The 22,743-nt window shown below is 36.2% G+C and overlaps 2 protein-coding genes and 1 long non-coding RNA gene across 3 annotated transcripts; all 3 read right to left on the bottom strand.

The window, feature by feature from the left end:
• Positions 1-505: 505 nt before the first annotated feature.
• Positions 506-4,691, bottom strand: LOC120436267. The gene is made up of 6 exons (XR_005610287.1): positions 4,292-4,691; positions 4,084-4,181; positions 3,602-3,756; positions 1,339-1,404; positions 1,135-1,170; positions 506-1,021 (listed from the first exon to the last, which is right to left on the bottom strand). It is a non-coding gene; the product is annotated as an uncharacterized LOC120436267 (long non-coding RNA).
• Positions 4,692-7,507: 2,816 nt separating this feature from the next.
• On the bottom strand, positions 7,508-11,422 carry LOC120436264 (low affinity immunoglobulin gamma Fc region receptor III-like). The gene is made up of 6 exons (XM_039606969.1): positions 11,286-11,422; positions 10,824-11,084; positions 10,500-10,745; positions 10,106-10,264; positions 8,912-8,977; positions 7,508-8,519 (listed from the first exon to the last, which is right to left on the bottom strand). The coding sequence occupies exons 1-6, from the start codon at positions 11,326-11,328 to the stop codon at positions 8,497-8,499; spliced, it is 798 nt and encodes a 265-aa protein (XP_039462903.1). The 5' UTR covers positions 11,329-11,422; the 3' UTR covers positions 7,508-8,496.
• Positions 11,423-15,446: 4,024 nt separating this feature from the next.
• On the bottom strand, positions 15,447-19,419 carry LOC120436256 (low affinity immunoglobulin gamma Fc region receptor III-like). Its single transcript, XM_039606951.1, has 10 exons — positions 19,235-19,419; positions 19,082-19,126; positions 18,628-18,888; positions 18,295-18,540; positions 17,877-18,029; positions 17,608-17,664; positions 17,343-17,417; positions 16,720-16,788; positions 16,180-16,268; positions 15,447-15,808 (listed from the first exon to the last, which is right to left on the bottom strand). Exons 1-10 carry the CDS (start codon positions 19,263-19,265, stop codon positions 15,788-15,790), a joined length of 1,047 nt encoding a protein of 348 aa, XP_039462885.1. The 5' UTR covers positions 19,266-19,419; the 3' UTR covers positions 15,447-15,787.
• Positions 19,420-22,743: the final 3,324 nt, after the last annotated feature.

Here is a 22,743-nt window from a genome sequence, read left to right as displayed (position 1 = left end):
GTGACAATGAAACTGATAATGTTGCTTCTCGTCCCTTCTTCATTGTCACACTCCACCATTGTCTGTAAGCATTTGTAATGGTGCAATTGTTAGTTTTGCTATATAATCCTACTTTTCCTTTGAATTTATTTACAGTTTCATTGTAAACAAGCCCCTTACTCTAATATTTTGCATGCTCATATGGAATAGTTGGACTTTAAAAACATGTTTTTAAGGACAGATTAGCGTTATTTTGGAATACGTGAAAAAAAAAACCTTTTATAGCTGATTTTATAATAAAACTGTTCTTTAAATATACAAATATATAAAAAAGCTGTATTTTAATTTATTGACCCATAAAATAAAAAAAGTTCAGTATTTTAATTAAAATGTACACATTTTTATTTTATTTGTTTACTATAGTATAGTTTATTATATAGTTTACTATGATTAATTACAACGGAATCAACGAGGAGCTGAGCTGCTCTCACGCACTCAGTTTTTACGCAGTCTGACCAAACAAAAGTAGAAAGCAACTTCATTTTCTTTGACTATATTGAACAAATATTGCTGCAGCATGAAACAAGACACCAGATATTCTTTCTGGGTACTAGACCACAGTTCAGTTAGTGACATACTCAGTATCAAACTTTGCACGTGTCTTTCACAGCTGACTATAAACTTGTGACATTTTCAGATTAGTGGTTGACCACTTTGAGCTTTTTTCATGTAATGGTATTTATACAACTTTTAAAAGACAAAGCAGATGGAACAAGTTGGTTTAAATTCAACTTCTAAATAACAGACGGTTGCTCTTCTTACCATTTGAACTTTTTATGTACTTACAGCCATGTAGGTCTGCCTGACTGCTGTATTTAACTGAATACAGGCAACTCATAAAATTTATAGACATGCATATAATCCAAATCACATGAGAATGTACAGCTTGTTCGGTTACAAAAACAATGCATGATAAATTGGGTTTGTATTCACTCTCACAGACAGATGTGATTCATTCATCAGTGAGCTCTCTGGAAGATGCCTAAGAAATACAGAAAAGGATAAATAATCACTTTAAAGGTCAGTTCCAAAAGAAAAAAAAACAAGAAGAGAAGATGGGATAGGAGGGATCCTCTACTATGGGTTGGTTTATACCTGCTGAGGACATCTTTGTGCTGGTTCCTGCTTCTCCTTTAAATAGATTGAATTACATCAGTTGATAGCCAGAATTTACACATAAAAAAACAATACTTATCTTGATTTTTGCAAATTTCAATGTAATGTTGCTTAATGTGAAAAACCACCATTAAAATGTTTTGTTTTTTTGTTTGTTTGTTTGTTTGTTTTAGCTAAACGCACCTTGTGGTGGAGTGTCACTGAGGCCAAAGCTGTAGAGAATGGGACTAGAGGACAGTCAATCTTCATCTGATGGATAAAAGCAGTAGGTGTGGGAGGACAGAAACAACAGCAATGTTAGTTGTTCAATGCTGTTCAATACTTTGCATGTATGAGAGAAATTATGGTTGTTTTTATGTAACACCCAACAAAGGAAATAAAACCATCCTACACATTGAAAATTCTTACTAAAATCTCCACATTTATAAACATTACATATAGAAACAAAGATGCAGGCAGTACCAAAAAGAAAAAAGTTTTATAAAATACATTTCTTCTTCCTGTTTTTTTTTTTCTTACAACAGCATACATTTCTCTGCCTGGATTCACAATAGTTGCGGATGCTGGAAAATAATAAACGTCAGGCACATGAAAACATGAAAATCTTACTTAGCTTAATAAATAGTCTGTGTCTCATAGGCTACGTTCACACTGCAGGCGAAAGCGCATCAAATCGGATTTTTTTGACCCTAAGCGACCCATATCCGATCATGGTATGACAGTGTGAACGGCACAAATCCGATATTTTCAAATACGATCTGGGTCACTTTCATATGTGGTACTGAATCCGATACGTATCCGATGTTTTAGAAAGCGACTGCTGTTTGAACGGTCATGTCGCATTAAATCCGTCTTTTACGTCACTGACACAAGACAGACGCCAATTATCAGCGCCGGAGAAGACATTGCGAACGCTTCCTGGCCATCCAGTGTAGATGTCAGTGAAACTGTTGGGAAGACAACGTTGGAGAAATGTGAACATTTTATTTGTACTGTATAATCTGCAGATTCTGACAGAAATCTCCAACTATCCTTTGAAGCACCGCTCCTCTAAAACAGCAATAAGGATAATTATTAGGTTATTTACATTATTATGTAAATAACAAAAAACTTAAAGCAAAAATTGCGAAACGTAAAGTCCGAAGTCTTTATATTAAGGGCCATCAGTCAAACAATATTGTTTGGTCTGGGTCTAAACAGAGCGAGTTGTGTGTGACATCTTCTTTTGCGCATGCGGGCCGCGTTGAGCGTTCACATTAGAGCGCGTTTGCTGTCGCATTTTATTTGTAGTGTGAACAAGCAGACAAAAAAATCGGATTTGATCAAAAAATTGGAATTGAGCATTAAGACCTGCAGTGTGAACGTAGCCTTAGCCTAACACCCCCCCCCCCCACAAAAAAATAACAATAAGAAAAAAATCAAATATAACCTATTGAAAACATAACTTATATGTTATATCCAACAATCAAAAACATAATTTCTATTTGAAATGATACATCTTTCACTGTATAATAACAATACTGCCACAGTGTTTGTGCTCTGACCTGTTTGGTCCTCGGCTAAGCCCGAACCATCGACTGTTGTTGATGGATAAAACAAATTTGCACAAGATGAAAAATAATAATAAAATAAAATGTATGAACATAACCAGCAAAAAGGAAATCAACATTTTCAAATGTAAACCACATATTAAACTTAATCCATAAAACAACAGTTAAGTAAATACAATTGAAATAAGCAGTAATTCCAGGGTTTTACAGGTAATTCAAATTACATTTAATTTAACACGACTTGTTTAATTGTGTCAGAAAAGCAAAGTTTTCTTCACCCCTCTCCCAGCAACATTTGCTACAGTGATACAATCCCACCAACAACAACAGAGCACTGAATACAGTAGTGGCAATGAGCCATGGTATGTTACCAGAGGAGCAAAGTCTCGTCTCTTTGTAAATGTCTGGATTAGTTGCTGAATGTGTAAAAGATAACAATTTTAATGGGAAGATAAAATATCTAAATGTTAATTCAAGCTTCTTTATATAAAGACAATATTTAAAATGTTACACATCTAGCATTATGAGCTAGTAAAAACACAGGGGGACATTTTGTGCACCTGCTTCATTTGCTTATATCAGACAATATAAAAGCAGCATAACACCTGTGACACTGAGCAAGCTCTCAGGTGATTCTCTAGCTCGTGAAATGCTACGCTTGTAAAGTCCTTGGAAACACTGTGGATGAGCATTTCTCAGTGTATCTCCAATGAATGTGATGTCCATATTGATTGAAATCAGTTGTGAAGGTGGAAGAAGCCATCTTCTTTTTGCAGCACAGAGTCATATCTCCTTTCATTATAAGAATGACAGGATCACAGAACAAACTGTATAACACAAGTCTGTGGTTCAAGTGATATTAAAATCATTTAAAATGTAGCACAAAATATCGTTACCTCGTTACCAATGACAGAGATGTTGATACTGTTGCTTCTGTTCCCATCAGCCTGACACCAGTACTCCCCACTGTCATCTGGATAAACATTGTTGATGGTGCATGTGCTGGTGTTGGTGTTCTCATGTTAGTTTTGCTATGTGAGTCTATGTTCCCCTTGAATGCAAAAAAAAAAAAAAAAATCATATCATATCAATGATTAGTTCTTTTTATACTTATCAACATTATGATCATGTGCACAAAGAAGGATCATAAGAGTCGTCACTGAAGAGACAACAAGAGAGCTCCATTACATAAAAATGTTGATTTCTACAGCTGCTGGCACAGAAATTTACATCTAGTAACAGCCGGGCAAAAAAACAATACTTTTCTCAGAATTAAAACAAACAAACACATTTAATTTCAAACTTCATGATATTTATAACATTTGTTATACTTATTTGTAATTGACAAATGTAATTTAGAAATGGAAAAAGTACTTACATCATCTGATGCACAGAGTTGTCACCTCCAAGTTGTCTTCCTGCAGATTGAAGGCTGAAGTGCAAAGGCAGTGAGCAGGGGTGTTTCCTGTGTGGCTTCTATCAGCAGATAAAGTGATGCAAAACATTTAAAAATAGCTTTCAAGGAAATTGCTTTGTATTTGCATTATACACAGTGTTTACCGGAGTTTTTTCCCCCGAATCACTACCTTATCATGGTGTCCCAGGAATCCCAGTGGCTACGTTGTTTGAGGCCTTTTTCCCCCTGGCAGGGTCTCCAATGATAAATTGATCCTGGGTGAGAGACCAGGCAAGGCCAAGAGACCAGCCCTTTGTCCTTGGTGAGAGGCAGAGGGCACAGGTGGGCGTTGTCAACAAAGAAGCCTAATGTTTAAAAAAGTATAGAGCGTGTCTGTCTCCCAAAACTGGTTCCACAGAAGAGGTGACTGAAAGCTGAAGTCAGTCTCCATAGACAGCTATAATAAATGCTATATATTACATAACAGCAGAAATAAACTGATACAGAAACTGATACAAAATTCTGTTTTAGTAGATTTAGTTTGTTTTGGGGTTTTTTTTTTCTTTCTTTTTTTTTGTGCGCACCATTAAGTCCCCATCCAAATATAAAGTACTGTGCAAAGGTCTGGAGCCACACTTATTTTCTTCATATTCTTCTTTCAAAATTCCAGATTTTCTTGTATTTTTCAAAAATGGTCTTGACCAATAGTTCTCCAGGTCTTTCACAGTTTCTCTTTAAACATTGGCTGCTTTCCACTCATTTTCAGCATGCACTTTAATGTGACATTCTTCTTCTTTTCATTCTATTTCTTCTTCTTCTTCTCATTTTTATTAAAAGTATACTTGGAATTTTCCCAAGTGTGATTTACATTTACTTTTAAATCCACTGCAACGGCTCCATTCATCAGTATAACCCTGCTCTGATATTTTGAGAATTTATTATGTTTCTTATTTTACAGAAAACAGAATCATGGCATAGGATACAACATACTGTAACTTACTGAGGCCAAGCCCAGAAGAGCTGAGCAGCACAACCCAATAACTAAATGCAATTATCTTTTTGTTACTAAAGAAGCATCACTTGCACTCACTCAGCTCCTGACTTCAGGGCCGTGCAGAGACGTTTATAGGGGCGGGTGCTCAAAGCTAAAAAGGGGCACACTGAACCAGGCTGAATAACAACAACACACATTCATCAAGAATCTAATATGGGATCGCATCATACTATATGACTGTTGTGAGGCAAAGCAAACGTAGCCTATGTTTTACCTGATGGGTACAATGTTGCTGTTGAGGGGTTGCTGCTGCTCCTGCTGCTGATAGTGCTGGAGGGCAGGGCTGTGTTGATCTGAGACTGTAGACATTAAAAAGTCCATAGGAGAGATGGGAGCTGATTAAACAAGTGTCATGAGATAATAACAAAATGCAAAGATTGGTGACAGCGCTTGGAACCATAAGGCAACAAAAAACTGAGAAATAAACTAGACCCTGCCTGTGAATCACTCTTTGCCTCTCTTCCTCCTTCATTCCCTCATTTCATCTGTCACTCTCCACTTGCTGTCCATCTGAGAACAAGGCACAACTTGCTATTGCAATAAACTATTATTTAATTATCCACACTTAACAACTCTTACACTTAATCTATAATAAAATGATGACAGAAAAATGTTATAGAAGCAAAACATTTCAGTTGTGCTTATTATTATTTTTATACTGGAATACCTCTCCAACAACTGGTACATGTGTTAATGTTACCTGTGCTCTTTGTAATCCAGCTGCTGAGGGATCCACTGCCTTTAGTATCCTCACACAGCTCCTACTGTTTCCTCCTCATGTCCTTACCAGCCATGTCTGGACAATGTTATATTATGAGTAATAATTCAAAAATCCATATACATAAAACACACACATGCACACACAGTGACATTTTAGACCTTCAGAATACTGTATATACTGTGGACACAAGTTTGCATCATGGTGCTGATCCAGAATCCTTCCCTTATTATTTATTACTAGAGCTACAATAATAAAGCAATGAGAAAAAAAGTAATAAATATGAAATAATGTATTTATGATGATTCCATTTGTTTCACTATCCACTCTGTGCAGGCAGAAAGCTTATTACATTTTTAAACTGTAGAGATAAAATAATTTTGCTGCTGTAAAATCAGCATTTTGTCTTATTTAAAATATAAATCGAATATAATCTGTTTCTCAATGTATGTTCTTTAAAATACAGCGTGTGTTTTTTAAATATTATAATTATAATCATCCATAATTATGTGGACATGCATATTACATCGTTTTAAGTGAAATATAATCCCCCCAGAAAGGCAGGAAAAGCCCTGTAACTTACTTTAAAACTAAATATGTTCCCTAAAACGGTGGACAGAGCTACAGACCCATGACAGCCTTACCCAGTGAGCCAGCAGCTATGACCAGCATTACTTGTGCAGTTAATAAAAGGACAGGTAATGTTTGTCGCGCTGTTGCACACACAGCACACTCATTTGTTTCAGTTCGTCAGTTGCCACAAGACAACTTACCAACGTGTACGTAATAAGCTAATACTCCTGTGTGCTTTAGACTACAGTGTGCGCTGTACACCTACTTACTGGTTTTGTCGCATCAGTCTGTGTCTCTGAGGTAATTTGTGTTTCTCCTACAGCTCCGGACCGCAAAAAATGCGCGTGCTCTTTGTGAGCTCGTTCCCGGCTCGTAACCAGCGCGTTCTGCCGTCAAGGGCGATCATTGGTTAATGGTGATCATGTGACTGATGCAAGCCAGATCCTTTTATTTAGCAAAAATGTGATTAATAGTTAAATATTATTGTTGAGGGGCACAGACAGGACTCTGCACGCACACACACATTTAAAAAAAAAATTAAAATTAAAAATTAAAAAAAAATTGCCTCAACAAAAGGGCACTTTGGGCACCCATCAGGAAAGGGACGGGTGCTCAAGCCCCTTCCGCCCCCCCCCTCTGCACGTGTCTGCCTGACTTCTACTTTCACACAGTTTAATCAAACCAAAGTAGAAGGTCAGATCATTATCTTTGGCTTTAGAGCAGCTGCTGCTGCAGCACGAAACAGGACACCACTTATTTGTCCTGGGTACTAGACCACATTTCAGTTAAAGACAAGCTCAGTATCAAACTTCGCAGGTTTGTTTCACTGCTGACCACAAACTTGGGGCAATTGATTTGGAAACAAAAGAGCAGGGCCTTTCAGAATAGCATGACCACAGTGAGCATGTGCATTCATGCACATGGAAAAGAGACAGGGCTGATGGAACAAGGTGGTTTGAGTTTAATGTCTAAATAACAGACAGAAGCATTTGTTAGTATTTGAAACATACATGTACATATAGCCATGTTTTCCTGGCAACCAGGTATGTCTTAAAATGCACTAGATATAACAATTTGTAGATATGCACACAAAACTAAATTCAGTAATCACATTGCAATTACAATTATGTTGTCATTTGCACACTGGGCAGACAGCCAGAAAGACAAAAAAAAACACCAAATAAAATTTACTTTTTCTTCTTGTGGACTTCTGCTACAGTCAGCTCATTTCAGTTTATCTTTGGGAGAAGGAAAATGGTGGAGCAGTCTATAGTAGTAATATGGATATTGCTTTCGTTTTTATTGTACAAAATTTGAAGAGTGTGATGGTCCAAGACATAAACAACTGCATTATACTGCTAACAGAACTGGGGCTTAGAACTTAAAGCAATGCTAGCCAAGAACCCAGAGTGATTATATAGCTGAGTGACTGCCAACCCAAGACTCTGAACTTCAACAGGTAACAAAAGTAATGATGAGTACTCAGTCTTGCAGCCCATGTTTCTACCTGTTCATGTGGGATTGTAGCTTATAGGTATATATTGTTAACTGGTAATTATAAGCCTTTCAGGTAATATTATAGAGTAACAAGAACATTAGAAATTTGTTACACTACTTGTTTACATGTCTCCAGAGAGTAATTAAATTACATACAGAAACGAAAAGTAATGAAGAAAAGGGGTAACGCGGCGCGGGGATTAGCAAAGCCTCATGGCAAGAAGGTTTCCGTGTGGAGTTTGCATGTTCTCCCCATGTACTCCGGCTTCCTCTTACAATCCAACGACATACAGTTAGTGGGGTTAATGTCAGTGTGAATCATTGTCTGACTCTATGTGTTAGCCCCGTGACAGACTGTCGAATGTCCAGGATGCATCCTGCCTCTTGCCCTATAGTAGCTGGGATAGCCTCCAGCCCCTCCGCGACCCTGACAAGGATAAAGGGAAGACAAATGATGGATGGATGGAATGAAGAAAAATAATTAAGAAAACTCCAACACTGCTGACAAATTTGGGATATTTCATTGTTTTCTCTGTCAAATGTGATTATGTCTTCAGTCAGTTCTCTTTCTGCAACCTGTAAGATAAGCAAGAAAAAAAATTAATACATGATGGAAATCATTTGCTTTGGTGGACATTACACACCAATAATAACTTCTTAGGGCAGCTCCAGAAAAACTATGAACATTGTAGGTTAAAACGTCTTGATGCATTCTCAATCATCCAGGAAAGTAAATCTCCAAAAGTTGAATCTGTTCATCTGGACGTAGCTTTTGTGGACTTCTTGGATGAGTGACGAAACATTTCTCCCACAAAACGCTACGTCCAGATGAACAGCTTCAACTTTTGGAGATATGAACATTGTAGTTATCAAACATTAGCTCTCCTATCATGTCTTTCATATTTAACACCCATCACATATTATCAGAATGCAGCACCTAAGCCATCAATAGTTATATTTAGTCTCACCTTTGGGTTGTGTTTCACCCAGGCCTAGCATGTAGTAATTGGCTGTAGAATATAAAATATCATCATCTGATGGAGAAATGCAATGGAAGTGAGAGGTCAGATACACACAGTGCCTACTGTCATATATCAGCATATCATTCAAGTGGTCAAAAGGCGACTTTTGTTGTGATTTGGCGCTATATAAATAAAATTGAATTGAATTGAATTAATAATAGGGTAACGAGGTGAAAACAAGAATGTAACAATGTAGTAATTTCTAAGTTATTAAAATTCAAATACCAATGTAATAACCAGTTAATATCCAAATAATATTATCATTTCAACAGTGGTTACAGATAAATAATATTTCACTTAAATTTATGTAATTGGATAGTAAGGGTGCAAACACTGGGGGTAATAATGTGGACATAAATCCAAAGACATGAGGTAAAACCAATTAGTAAAACTAGGGTAATACTGTGGTAACAATATGATAATCTGCTAGCAATAACAAGGTCATGTCATTACTTTAGTATTTTGCTAAGCTAAGATATTATTTCCCAGCTTTTACTTAATACTCTACAGTTTTGAGAGACTGAAAATCTCAGATTGTCTTTTGTTGACCTCTACCTAATATTTCTCTGTCTTGTAAATGTCATAAATATTGGTTGTTCCAAGTTGTTTTCCTTTTTTATTGCCAAAGAATATATTGTGAAACAATTAGTATCGCAAAATAATGCCAACATTGTTCAAAAATGAAAGTAATTAAGTTTATATAGTGTTTACAGCTAATTTTGAAACGGAATGCATGTCTAAAGTGCTACTTCGTGACACATGTAACCATTTTGAGATGCATGAGATAGAGTGTATGTCTAAAAGTGGAGCTTTAGACTTGTATTCTATGTGGCTTTCATTTCAGGCTCAACATTTGAAAGCTCAAATTGTCAGTCACATCTTCAAATAGCATGTACCTGTCCAAGAAAGCATGCACGCATGCACACATTTCACCACACAAATGGTGAAATGAAAATCTTTTTCTTCACAGAAGTAATTTTGTGCTTATAATGTTGAATAAAAACAATGTCTTAGTTCCAGCCATTTAGCAAACAACATTGACGTTTGAAATTAGCGATGCTAGTTTCAAAATAAAACAAAATTAAACAAAAATAACTCAAAGTTATGCATGAAAGATAATACTGATTTTATTTTCTTTACCTCTGTCCCAGTAACCTCTGCCAAAGCAAGACAGTCCCACTGCTACCATCAACAGAGCAATAAATAAAATGGTGGCCGTGATCCAAGGTATGGCAGCAGAGGATTTGCTCATCTCTTTGTGACTGTCTGCATTAGTTGTCGAATTCACATTTTGAGCAACTAAATAATGGTTTGAAAAAAAAGAGAAGTTGAAGAAAGAAAAGAAAGCTAAACCATCCAAATGTTCACGTTAGCTTCCAAAAAAAAGTTATTTCATGTGTTTAAATCTGTCAGTGTTTCAAAAATATTGCCTACTGTACAAACATATTTAAGAACTTTGCTTAAAAATAGTATCAGCAGTCAATCCAATTATATTTATGTTGAAACGGTATTTTAAACCATCTCAGTGTCTCACCTGTGACTTTCAGCCAGCTCTCTGGTGATTCTCCAGCTCCTGAGATACTACACTTGTAAAGTCCTTCATCTGACTTTGAAAATCTGTAGATGTTCATGTTCCTTTTGGAGCTTTGATAGATCAGATGTCCATCTTTATAGAAATCAGCAGTGAAGTTGGAGGAAGCATATTTGATACTGCAGCTCAGAGTCACAGTTTCTTCCATCGATACAGGAACAGCAGGACTTTCCAGGATCACAGCACCAGCTAAAATAGCAAGCATTTGATATGTATTTACAAATATATTAAATTTTAAAAAAAAATTAATATTTAAATATTAAGTACCAGTGACAGAGAGGCTTATAATATTGCTTCTTTTCCCTCCTTCAGTCTCATACCAGTACTCTCCACTGTCATCCGTAAAAACAATTTTAATGGAGCAGGATGATCCTGTTGGTGTTCTTTCATTCGTTTTGTTACATGATTCTACTTTCCCTTTGAATTTATGCATAACTTCACAATTAATGACTGCTTCACAGTAAAATGTTACTTCTTCATATTCAAAGAACTGCAATCTGTTTAGAACAACACGAAGAGAAACTGCATCTGAAACAAAGGAACAAAATCAGTTTTACTACTAAAACTGGCATACTGCACTTAAACAGTGAACAAATAAAACGGTAAATAAAACAATTAAAAGAGATCACAAGAAAACTTGTTTCTGTTTCCTACTTTGCCTCCCTAATTTGCTCTCTTCTCCTAATGTTAAATAATGTTGATAAAAACGAGCAAACATCTGGTACTCACCAACTTTCTGATCCTGTACACCCAGCAGAATCACAATGGTCATCACTGAAGGACGATAAAAGAGCTACAGATTTACTAAGATACTTGCTGACTTTTACAGCTACGAGTAAACTTACTTTCACATCATATAACTCAACCACACAAATGAATTATTGTGGAACTAGAGAAAGTACTCACATAGTTTGATACAGAGTGCTTTGACCTCCATGTCATCTTGCTGTCGAGGAGGGGTGTCAAACTCATTTTACATTGCAGGCCACATACAGCCTGCTTTGATCTTAAGTGGGCTGGACTATGAAACTCCCCTTTTTTTCTGGTGTAAATAAATGCTCATATTTAATTTTTTTTTCTTTTTTTGTGACAAAGAAAGAAATCAATCAGCACAACTCCTTGGACTTAATTGTAAGAAATAAATGTGTAAAATTACAGAAAACATTCTCGTAGTTCATTGCCCATACGGTCTAGTTTGTTTTGGGTTTTTTTTTTTAAGTGTAGTTGTAAAAGAAACAGAAATTTATATTACAAGATGTTGAAAACAGAAACTTTTTTGTTTTTCACAAAGTTACAGAGGTTTTATTACCCTGCTTCCGGGTCCAAAATACTCTGTGTTTATTAAGGCTGCTATGTTTTAATGCTTTTTATCTTGTTCTATTTAATCTGAACAAGCCCCTAAAAAAGTCAGTGATCACTGTGGATTTTTATTGCCAATTTTCATTCTTAATGGTAAGTTTTTAAACCTTATGATGTAACTACAGCCCAGCCCATGCAGCAGTATGTTAATGACTAACCTGGTATTGTGGATGGATTATCTCAGTTGTTCTCCTGACTGATGTTTGGTCCATTTACAGCATCCTGCCATGTGATTACATTTGTCCCTAACCATTGGGAACCCTCACATTACCTTTTATTGAGTGGAAAAAAGCTTTACTGTGTTTAAGTTATGCTAACCTTAACTGTGTAGCTAGCCACCACGTCAGTGGCGTGTCTAGAAAATTTTTGTTGGGGGGGCCAGGTAGCGGCACAGATTTGGAGAAGGGTGGCAGATGTAATTGGCAGATAATGTTAAAAAAAATTCTACCAACCGTTAACCATCATTCATGTAAACCTAATAACTGAATTTGCTTTTGACTCTTATTAGAATGAGGTTTTAACCACTACGGTGCAAAGTTTTTAGATACTGCGCTGATAATGTACAAGAGATACAATCAGTGCTTTGTCAGTGTTTATTCAGCATTCAAGGACAACAATATTTGCATAGTATTTTTACTGACATATAGTGCACATATGTTTTGGGCAAAAACATTTTTGAATATTAAAATATGAACATTTTTAACATACAATTGCCAAATTAGCCAATGCAAAACTTTATCTGCCTATTAAAAAAAGAAGATAATCTTCTTACAAACTGGTGTTTGATTTTGAAACAGGAAAAAAGTGGGGAAACAAATGAAAAGACTAACATTTGAATGAAACCTGAAAGCAAGTAAATACTTTCTATGCTGCCTTATGGTAAACTTTGGTAATATTGATGTATAAAGAACAACACTGGCTGATGATGAAATACAGTCAGCTGGCATGGTGACACTGCCGGTATTAACCTGCAGGGCTGGACTGGGACAAAAAATTGGGCATTTTGACCAGAGACCGGCCCACCAGGTATTAAAGCCATAAAGCCTTTGAATGAAAACAAACGCTGTTGTGACAGTGATGTACACGGTCTTGTTGGTATATGTATGATTTCTATCAATTTTACGTCAGATAAAAACTTTGTTCGCAAGATTCAGATAATTATTTAATAAAAGCTAGATATTTTAAATGAGAATAAGTAAGAAAAGTATTTCTTTGTGCCCCCCTTTCCTTGTTAATGCCCTACCTGGCCCCCTGGCATAACTTTGCTAGGTCCGCCCCTGCACAGTTACCAGCTGTCAGCTACATAGAAAAGGATCCTGGTGTTATTTGTCTCTCAGAAACAGTTCATAACTTCCCTTCAACTCATCCATGTCACCTAAAAGGTAAACCTGTTTCTCCATCACCTGTTCAGCTCTGATGATTCAGTAAGGACATCTCCTGGTTTCATCTGCATGTTTCCCTCTCACCACATATCCAAACCGACATCATGCCAGCAGCTTTTACAGCTGTGGCTCCAGCAAACATCAGCTGATACTAGAAATTAATATTAAATAAATTCTAACAACAGCTGATCAAGCTTAAACGTGCTGCTGTTGTTTAGCGCGACATCCGCTGGTTTCCTCTTTCTGGTGCAAAGTGGGCGATAAATAAACAAGAGAAAAGCCGATCAGCTGATCATTGATCAGTTTCATGATTGAAGTAGCAACAGGAGAGAGAGGGGGAGAGAATGAGAGAAGAAGAGGCAGCTGTGCAGCAAAGACACAGAATAACTCCAGCTTTGTGTATTTTTTTCATTCTAGCTTAAGTTCGGGACAAACTGTGTCTCTTCTCAGCTCAATACGAAACGCGTAATATTGTCTCTGAATGAGGGACCATTCCATTTTTAAGGAGCCGTTGGCAACTCTACAAACTAACCTTATGAATAAAATAAAGTTCACCATCAGTAACATCACAGCACCCGCCCAGCTGTATAGAAACTCCATCATGCTAGCTAGTACACAGTACGTGTTATTGTAACTGACTGTAAAAAGTCAGCACAACGAAAATAAACTCCACCTAAACTTGGTTTATATCTGACCCGGATAGACTGCAGGTCATAACTTCTTACCTGAAGTTCAGTTCACCTGGCCTTTCGGACTGGCGGCTGCCTCGGTCTCTCCTCCTCCTGCCTACCCTTCCCTCATCCACCTGCTAGCCGCCGTGGAAGCTCCGCCATGCTCGATGGCCAGTCCAGCTATGTTAAACTGTTAATCTTTCGCCAAAAACCTTTTTTCTGTGATGCTGTCTTTCATGCTTGGCTCTCCTACCTTTGCTAACATGATGCTCAGAGCGCAGAAGCCGATGCTGCATTCACTTACACTCGGATATCTGAGCTTCACTGTGAAAACATAATCGTACATTTGATATTTCATTGGATTTTATTGTTTTGGCTTCGGGGTGGCACCTGGGGTGGCCAGTCTGGTTGGGGGGGTGGCCTGTGCCCCCCCAGGCCACCCCGCTGGACACGCCACAGCACCACGTAACACATCATTATATACCACCTAGTCCAACTTCTGTAGGAATTCCCGCATACCACTAGAGGGAGCGCAAGTACCACCAATGAAAGTAGGCTTTCGCTAAGGTTGTTTTTTAAAAAACAAAACAAAACAAACTAAAAAAAAAAAACCAAAACAATCTGCAGCAGACAAAAGTGCTCACAACGGTAGACTGGTCCATAATAAGCAAATGAATACAGCACAAAAGAGAGATTTTTAATGGAAAACTAGTCCCAAAGCGGGACGTGTTCTCCACTGTTGTCTGTGCAGGAAGCATGCTTTTAGTCCCACCCCCATCTGCATGGATTCTTAGCAGGATGTGAGAATCCTCATGCTTAACAATTTAATTCAGACATATTCAAAAAATGTCAGGGAGAACATCTTTGCATGTGTGATGATTGCCAAAGCTGTTTAACATTTGTCACTCTTATGGCTACAAATATTACATACATGAGTTTAACCAAACCTTTGGAGATTTAGTTATTTTTTTCCTGAAAAGCAAATTCTGCCTGTTGCTGTAAGATCACTTCAAGATGCTGCTATATAATAGGAGAGTCAGATGCCTCTATCTCACATATAGAGGGTTAAAGAGACAAAAAGATGTTGCTCTCTCTCTTTAACCTTGGTTTGATGTTGTTACAAATACGAGTAACGTTTCTAGCATAAAATCAGGGGGAGAATGGGTTCTTAATGCCACCCACTCATCAAAAACCTATTGGAAAGACAGGGATGACTTTGTCAAATGTTCTGAAACACTGGGAATTAGGGGTGGAAATTATGCAAAAAATTAGCATTTATTGGCATTATGTAGTCTGTCAAAATTCAACTAACTGTGCCTCACTGAAGCCAAGCACAGAGGAGCTGAGCACCACATCAGAGCAACTAAATAATATCCTGTTTTTTACTATCATAATGTCACCAGAGCTCACTCAGCTTCTGACTTTTGCTTTTGGACCACATTCCAGTCAGAGACATGCTCAGTTTACAACTTTGCGGTTTTATTTCACTGCTGACCACAAACATGGTTCATCTGTTTTGGAAAACAAGTAACAGAGTAGCGGTTGACCACACCGAGTCAATTTTAAAGCTGCAGGAGCTTTTTTCTTGTAGCAACATTCATGTATGTGTAAAAAGGCAAAGCAAGTGCAACTAAAAGCAGATGATTAAATACACATAAACTACAACAAAATATACATGAGCACATCAAATCCAGTTGAACATGCACAGACTTTTTTTTCATTGGTACATGTAATGTACATGTGTATAGTGCCAATTAAGACATTTAATAAATCTTGGTCACATCATTACTTTCACTCTATCTCAGATGTGTTTATGTTTTCAGTCAGCTCTGTCAGCAACCTGTAAGACATTAAAAGTACAGTATAAAAAAAACATTATTTTAAATAAACAATATTTTAAAACAAGAAAACGGCGTGTTTTACTACACATTGAGCTTCAGGTGGCCTTTTTGACGCAAGCTATTAGTTTTTCTTAGTTTATGTAATAAAATCAAGGTTTACTACTACACGTTATATCAGCATTTTATATCAGCATTATCTAACACAAACTTGGGAGTGAGTATAGCTCATGAGATGAGAAACTCTAGATAATCCACTGACATGTAATAACATGGGAGCATCTATATTATCAAACCCAAATTCATCAGTCTTAATCACACATTGCTTATTGTCTGAATGCAGCGCATCAGGCATCACAGCCCACAGTCTTACCATCTGTATCATAGAATAGGATGGATCCTCTGCTATAGGCTGGTAGATTCCTGCTGAAGACATCTTTGTGTTGGTTCCTGCTTCTGATTCTTTAACAGGTGAAATTAGATATGTCATTAACCCAAGCTTTTAATTACTTTACTTAAATAACATGAATAAACAGTTATAAGTAGTCTCAAACAAATAGCCAGCGGGCCACATTGGCCCGGCAGAAGAATCCAATGTCACAGTCTGGACAGCTTTGGAAAATGGAAAAGTGATCTACCAGAAATTTTTCTGTAATTTTACATATTTATTATGTAAAATAGATGTGCTGTTGAAATTGGGCTTTTTTATATTATATTAAGATATCTCAGGGATTAAAAATCTTCAATTTACCAGAAAGTTTCACTCATCTGGCCCACTTGAAATCGAAGTTAGCTGTATGTGGCCCTCAGTGCAAAATGAGTTTGAGATCCGTGACTAAGACAAATTACTGGGTGATGTTTCTAATATCTCAGTCCACTGATGAAAATAGCTTTGAATTAGAATCAGTCTCACCTTGTGGTTGAGTGTCCCTTATGGCGTAGTTGTAGTGAACAGGTCTAGAGGGCAATACACCTTCATCTTCTGATGGTGAGAGACAGTGGAAGTGAAGGGATGGATAACTAAAGTAAAATCAGTGATGATGATTCATACACATTCCACTGCATTCATTGGTTTTGATTTGAAATTTTAAAGCATTGCTAAAAGGACAATGGACTAACAGGTTTTTGGCTTTATGCTGTTTTGTGCAAAGGTAGCGCTAGAATTATTTCATACTATATTACTTTCTTCATGAATAAATAAAAGAGCATGCACTTTGTCACGCAGTAAAACAAATACAAAGTTCTTGAGTGTAGTTTGAAACTGACTGCATGTGGGAAATTATACTTCATGCACATGTAACCATTTTGGGATGCATGAGTAAATTCGCAGCTATCACCTTAGACAGAGCCCATCTCTAAAAGAGGAAATTTAGTCTTATAGTCTTTGTGGTTTTCATTTGAAACAGAACTTTTGCAAATATCATGTGGAAAATCTGAAAATAACACGTGCCCGTCAAACAAAGATACAACAACTACCACACAAGAAATCTAAAGCAATCTTTTCTTCATAGTAACTATTGCTGCTCAGTGACATACCTTTCCTCTTCCTGTTTTTTCTTACTACGGCATACGTTGCTCTGTCTGCATCCACTGTGCTGGCCTCTATGTAGACTGAAACAACAGATTAAAAAAATAAACAATTTCTTAGTTCAAGCCATTTAGTTTACAACCTTCACTTTCTGTAAAAACCTATCAACATATCTGTCTGACAGAATCACCAGGCACAAATAATAATAATAATAATAATAATAATAATAATAATAATAATAATAACTGATGTGTAAGATGTTCATGTTCTGACCTGTTCCATCCACAGCTGAGTCTGCACAGTCTACCCTTGTAGACTGACAACACAATGCTGCAGTAAAAAATATTTAATACGTTATATGCAAAATGTAATTAATTAGAACGTTTTTTCAATTTAACAGTACTTAAGGTGCAGTGACTCCAGATTACTGGTGCTTAGAAAACATCCAGTTTTGGCTTAACACTACATATTGTGAGTTTGCAGCACAAAAAAAACAACTCAAAGTTATGAATGAAATATATTGTTGATGTTATTTTCTTAACCTTTGTCCCAGTAAGAACCTTTTCCAAAGTGATACAGTCCCACTGCCACCAACAGAGCAGTAAATAAAATGATGCAAATGATCCAGGGTGTGGCAGCAGAGGAGGAATGGCTCATGTCTTGGTGACCATCTGGAGTAGTTATGTAATTTACATCTTGAGAGTGTAAACAATGGTTAGAAAACACAGAGAAGTTGAAATGAGAAAAGAAAGATTAACCATCCAAATATTCATTTCAGCTTCTCGATACAGATGCATTTAAAATCTTGTTACTCAAATTAAAAACAGTCGTTTAAATTGGTCAGTTTTTCAAGGAACATACTGTACAAACAAATTTAACAGCTTTACTTAGAAAGTACATCAGCAATCATTATATCAGATGTATGTATACACCTTGTTTTAAAACAGCTCACAATCTCACCTGTGACGTTCAGCCAGCTCTCTGGTGATTCTCCAGCTCCTATAATGTTGCACTTATAAAGTCCTTCATCTGACTCTGAAACTCTCTGTAGGGTCATGTTTCCTGTGGAGCCTCTATGGATGAGATATCCATTTTTGTAGAAATCAGCTGTGAAGCTGGAGGATGCAGTTTTGTTTCTGCAGCTCAGAGTCACAGTTTCTTCCATTAACACAGGAACAGCAGGACTCTCCAGGATCACAGCACCATCTGAAACAACAAACATTTGATATTTATTTTATATTAACTGAATTAAAATGAATCGTTAAATATTAAATATTCTTTCTGTAAAAGTACCAGTGATGGAGATGTTGATACTGTTGCTTCTCATCCCTCCTTCAGTCGTATACCAGTACTCTCCACTGTCGTCTGTATAAGCAGTTTTAATCTTGCAGGATGATCCTGTTGGTGTCCTCACGTTAGTTCTGTTACATGATTTTACTTTCCCTTTGAATTTATGCACAACTTCACAATAATCGACTCCTTCACAGTAAAATGTTACTGCTTCATATTCAAAGAACTGCAATCTGTTTGGATAAATATGAAGAGAAACTGCATCTGAAGAAGAAAGAAAGATTGAGTTTAGTTTTACTACTAAAACTGATGTGCTAGACTTGAACAATGAAAGAAAAAAAAGCTCAAAAGCTAAATAAAATAACAAATTTTATTGCTTCCTACTTTTCTTCTGAATTGCTCTCTCCTCTAAATATTAAATAATGTTCATATAGACAAGCAAACAGCTGATACTCACCAACCTCCTTATCCTGTACACCCAGCAAAATCATGATGATCATCACTGAAAAGAGATAAAAGAACTAAAGATTTACTAAGATGCTTTTTGACTCTTACAGCTATGAGTAAATTTGTTTTTAACTTAGCTTGTGGAAACAGATAAAATACTCACAGAGTATGATGCAGAGAGATCTGGACTCCATGTTTTGATGCAGACTGGAGACAGCAGTTAGCAAAGAGCATTTACTAAAATAATTTTAATATTAAATAAACATTTTGGTGATATAATGCAATAATCTAGTTTTATATAATTAGTTTCCAAAGAAGCTGAACTGCTTTTGTGTCAGTCAAGCCTCACTGTTTCAGTTCACTGTCAGTGGGCAGAATAAGGAACCAGTCCAGACTTAGTCATGTTTTTATGCAATTTATAGGCTGGTTCATGTTTCCCATGATCACATCCTCAGTGTGATGAACTTTTCTGTCATAGGCAACAAAGGTGAACAAGCCCCTGCTGGTGATCCTCAGGGCACTCAGCGAATCACCAAAGACACTGAATCTATTTTCAGTCACAGCAAAGTTAATTTAAACATTACTGCCATGTAGTGTGACCACATTTTTAAACATTTAGTTATTTGTTCTTGAACAGTGAATTCAGCATATGCTGCAATGCAATGAGAGGGTTTCTGGCTCACGTACACAGATCGAAAGGGAAAGCGAGAGATAGCTTCTGTATTCGGAATTATAAAAAATGCTGAATGACTTGATGTCATGATGAGAATACAGACAGACATGCATATGTAGCAAAAGCAAGCGTGAAGATCGTGTGTCACAATTATACGATCTGAACTAATAAAATTCTTCTCCAAATAAATAAATAAATAAAACAGCTTTCTGCTTTTTAATCTTTAAGAATGATGACTTTTGCTAAAAAGTGAGCAGGTTGCTCACTGAGACACATTCAGTTAAAGATTCTTCAAGGAATCAACAATTCCAATACAGTATGATGACCAGTTAAATTTTAATTAGAGATGTTTCACAATCAAAACAGTTTGAATGCTTTTGATGTGTTTTAGGAGCATGATTTTAAAATGTTATTTGTCTATCAACACAACTTTTGAAAAAAAAAATGCAGTCCTTTCAGATGAAGATGCTTTCAGTTCCCAAACAAAGCAGCAGTTTTAAACTGAAAGTAAGAACAGAGACAGTTATGTAACTGTTTGTGGGCACATGAGGACACCTGACTTCAGTTGGATGAGGAAGTAGTCCCACAAATGCAAACAGGGTCATCAGAACAGGAAGAAATGTGGACTTCTGACTATCAGGGAGCATTTTGATAAATATTCAACTCAAGTTTTGGACTTTTGACCATAAATACTGATGTACAACATTACAGCAGACTATAAATCACACAAAAACAAATGCACTCTCCCTCAAAAGAAAACAATTTGCAGATTGGTTGAATTTTTTGTCACTATTTCCAAATGATACAAATAACATAATCAAACTCACACTTCATGGATCACAAACAACCCAAGATGATCTCAAGTGGGTTTCACAACTGAAAACAACAATAATAATATTACATTACTTTTGGAGCAATGCAGCTCTTTTGCATCCCACAAAATTAACATCTGTTTCAAGAAAGATTTAAAGTTAAATAGTCTGCAGAGCAACATAGTGTGTATGTGGCCACTATGAGCATTGTAGTGCCATACAAAATATGCAAGTACAATCAGAAAAAAATGAAAGATTTAAGTTTGTAAAAAGTCACAGGTCACGTGGCCACAAACACCACACAGAATCCATTAATAGAGAAGCAGCAACACTGTGGTTACTTTGAAGTTGACCAGAGTTACAGCAGGTGTTTTAAAAATTGCAAACGTGACTTAATATTAATCTAATGACTTCATTTCTGAAAACAGTGACACCACATGATGCACCTGCTTCTGGAACCTTAAAAATACAGCACTAAAGTGAATGATGGGGTATTCACTAATAAGCATTCATTCTTCTATTCTATTTCTATCATATCATGATATTCCCACATTGCTCTACTACAAAACATCTTAATAAGTTAACTTTTAGTTACAGCAAAGGCTTGTTTTGGACAAACGTGTTGGACTGTTATTGACAACAATCGGGCTGTGTTGGTATCACAGCTTAAAGTTGAACTGAAACGACTAAGGAGTAAAACAGATTATACATCTGCACTGTAAAATATAACTTGTTGTTTCAACTTAAAAATATGAGGTAAAGGGCTGCCTTAAAATTTTAAGTTAAGTCAAGAAATAGAGTTTGTTCTTATAACACAACCAATTGTTATCTTAATGAAAAATCACATGTTGTCTAAACTTTCATCTTAGTTTAGTTGACTGAGATTTATTAGTCAGTTCAACTCCTTTAATTGTCATCTTTACTTGGGAAAACCCTTTCAGCTAAATTAAAATAATCTATTGTTTAAACTCTTGTCCTAGTTCAGTTGACTTGGGTTTTTAGTTAATTCAAATACTTTAGTAGTTCTTTTAACTTAGGAATCTATTTTAGCTTAACTAACATAATCTGTTAGCTAAGTTGATTTAAGTTTATTAATTAACTGAGCTCCTTAAGGTAGCTGAGTGAACTTGTAAATCAGTTTCATTTTAATTATCAGAGTTGATTGACTGGATGTAAAGAAAAATGTGTATTAAACATCTTAAGTTTTGTTTTGTTTTTTTTGGCTTTCTAACATCCATTTCAGCAAAACTACCTGTTAGGTTTATCTTAGATCTCAGGTTTAAATATCTACATTCCTTTAAATTAATTTTCTGTTGTTTACAGAAAAAAATAAAACCCCACAGATTCCATTAAAGTCTATCTGATCATTTCATACAGAAAGTTTGTTTTAAGAACATGACAAGACAATTACTCATGAGCACCCAACATTCACCATTTATTGTGCCATCTTAGTCATCTGAGAAACAGAAAAATCAGTGACGTAGCTCATCAGGCTCACAATCCATCAAAACTCAAAGGCTGCTCCCTGTGAAACAATAAATTTGAACTTGGTCTTGAGCCCAGTTTGGGTGAAGATGAAATTCTGACCAATACTCTAGGAGCAGTAGTGATTCTTGTGAAGTAACAACATAAAGTCTGCATTAATGTAATGTATCAACGGGACACTTGCTATTTTAGAAAAGTTATTCTTTACATTTACAAAATTTTTAAACTTCATTGTGCTCAGTCACACCTGTTAGCATAAAACTTGAAATATTAAAATAGTACAAAACCTTTGATAAGTGACAGTAAAGATCAGTTTATAATAACTAAGACATCAAACTCTTGTATTTGTCTTCATTTACAATTGCAACAAATTCCACAGAACCAATATCTCTGAAAATGACTGCATGCTTCTGAAACATTTGATAATATGGATATTTCAGAAACATTAGTTTGAGTCTGCTCAATTGCAAAACAAAGGAAAAACTACTGACTTGCATGAGATAAGCATCTGCAAAGTCCAGCATTATATTGTTGTTCACATAAGTTTCTTAAACCATGAACAAATGAGTAATTGTCTAATCTGGAATGTAAAGTGTAGTCATTTAGTGACATACAAAAGTGAGAATGAGAACTTGCAAGAATAAAAAAAACAAACAGTAAAATAAAAACTGTCCTTAACACTAAGGATCATACAATTACAGT

The sequence above is a fragment of the Oreochromis aureus genome, linkage group 3, assembly GCF_013358895.1.
Source record: "Oreochromis aureus strain Israel breed Guangdong linkage group 3, ZZ_aureus, whole genome shotgun sequence".
Lineage (NCBI taxonomy): Eukaryota > Metazoa > Chordata > Actinopteri > Cichliformes > Cichlidae > Oreochromis > Oreochromis aureus.
This window is presented reverse-complemented; position numbering and strand designations above follow the sequence as displayed.

Coding starts and splice junctions, on each gene's coding strand:
- LOC120436264 (XM_039606969.1), bottom strand. CDS start 11,328: ATGACCATTGTGATTCTGCTGGGTGTACAGGATCAGAAAGTTG. Junction 10,265..10,499: donor GAGCTGGCTGAAAGTCACAG/GTGAGACACTGA, acceptor ACCATTATTTAG/TTGCTCAAAATGTGAATTCG. Junction 8,978..10,105: donor CAGAGGTTACTGGGACAGAG/GTAAAGAAAATA, acceptor TTTCTCCATCAG/ATGATGATATTTTATATTCT.
- LOC120436256 (XM_039606951.1), bottom strand. CDS start 19,265: ATGGAGTCCAGATCTCTCTGCATCATACTCT. Junction 18,541..18,627: donor TATCAACATCTCCATCACTG/GTACTTTTACAG, acceptor TTGTTGTTTCAG/ATGGTGCTGTGATCCTGGAG. Junction 16,269..16,719: donor AAGGGACACTCAACCACAAG/GTGAGACTGATT, acceptor CACCTGTTAAAG/AATCAGAAGCAGGAACCAAC.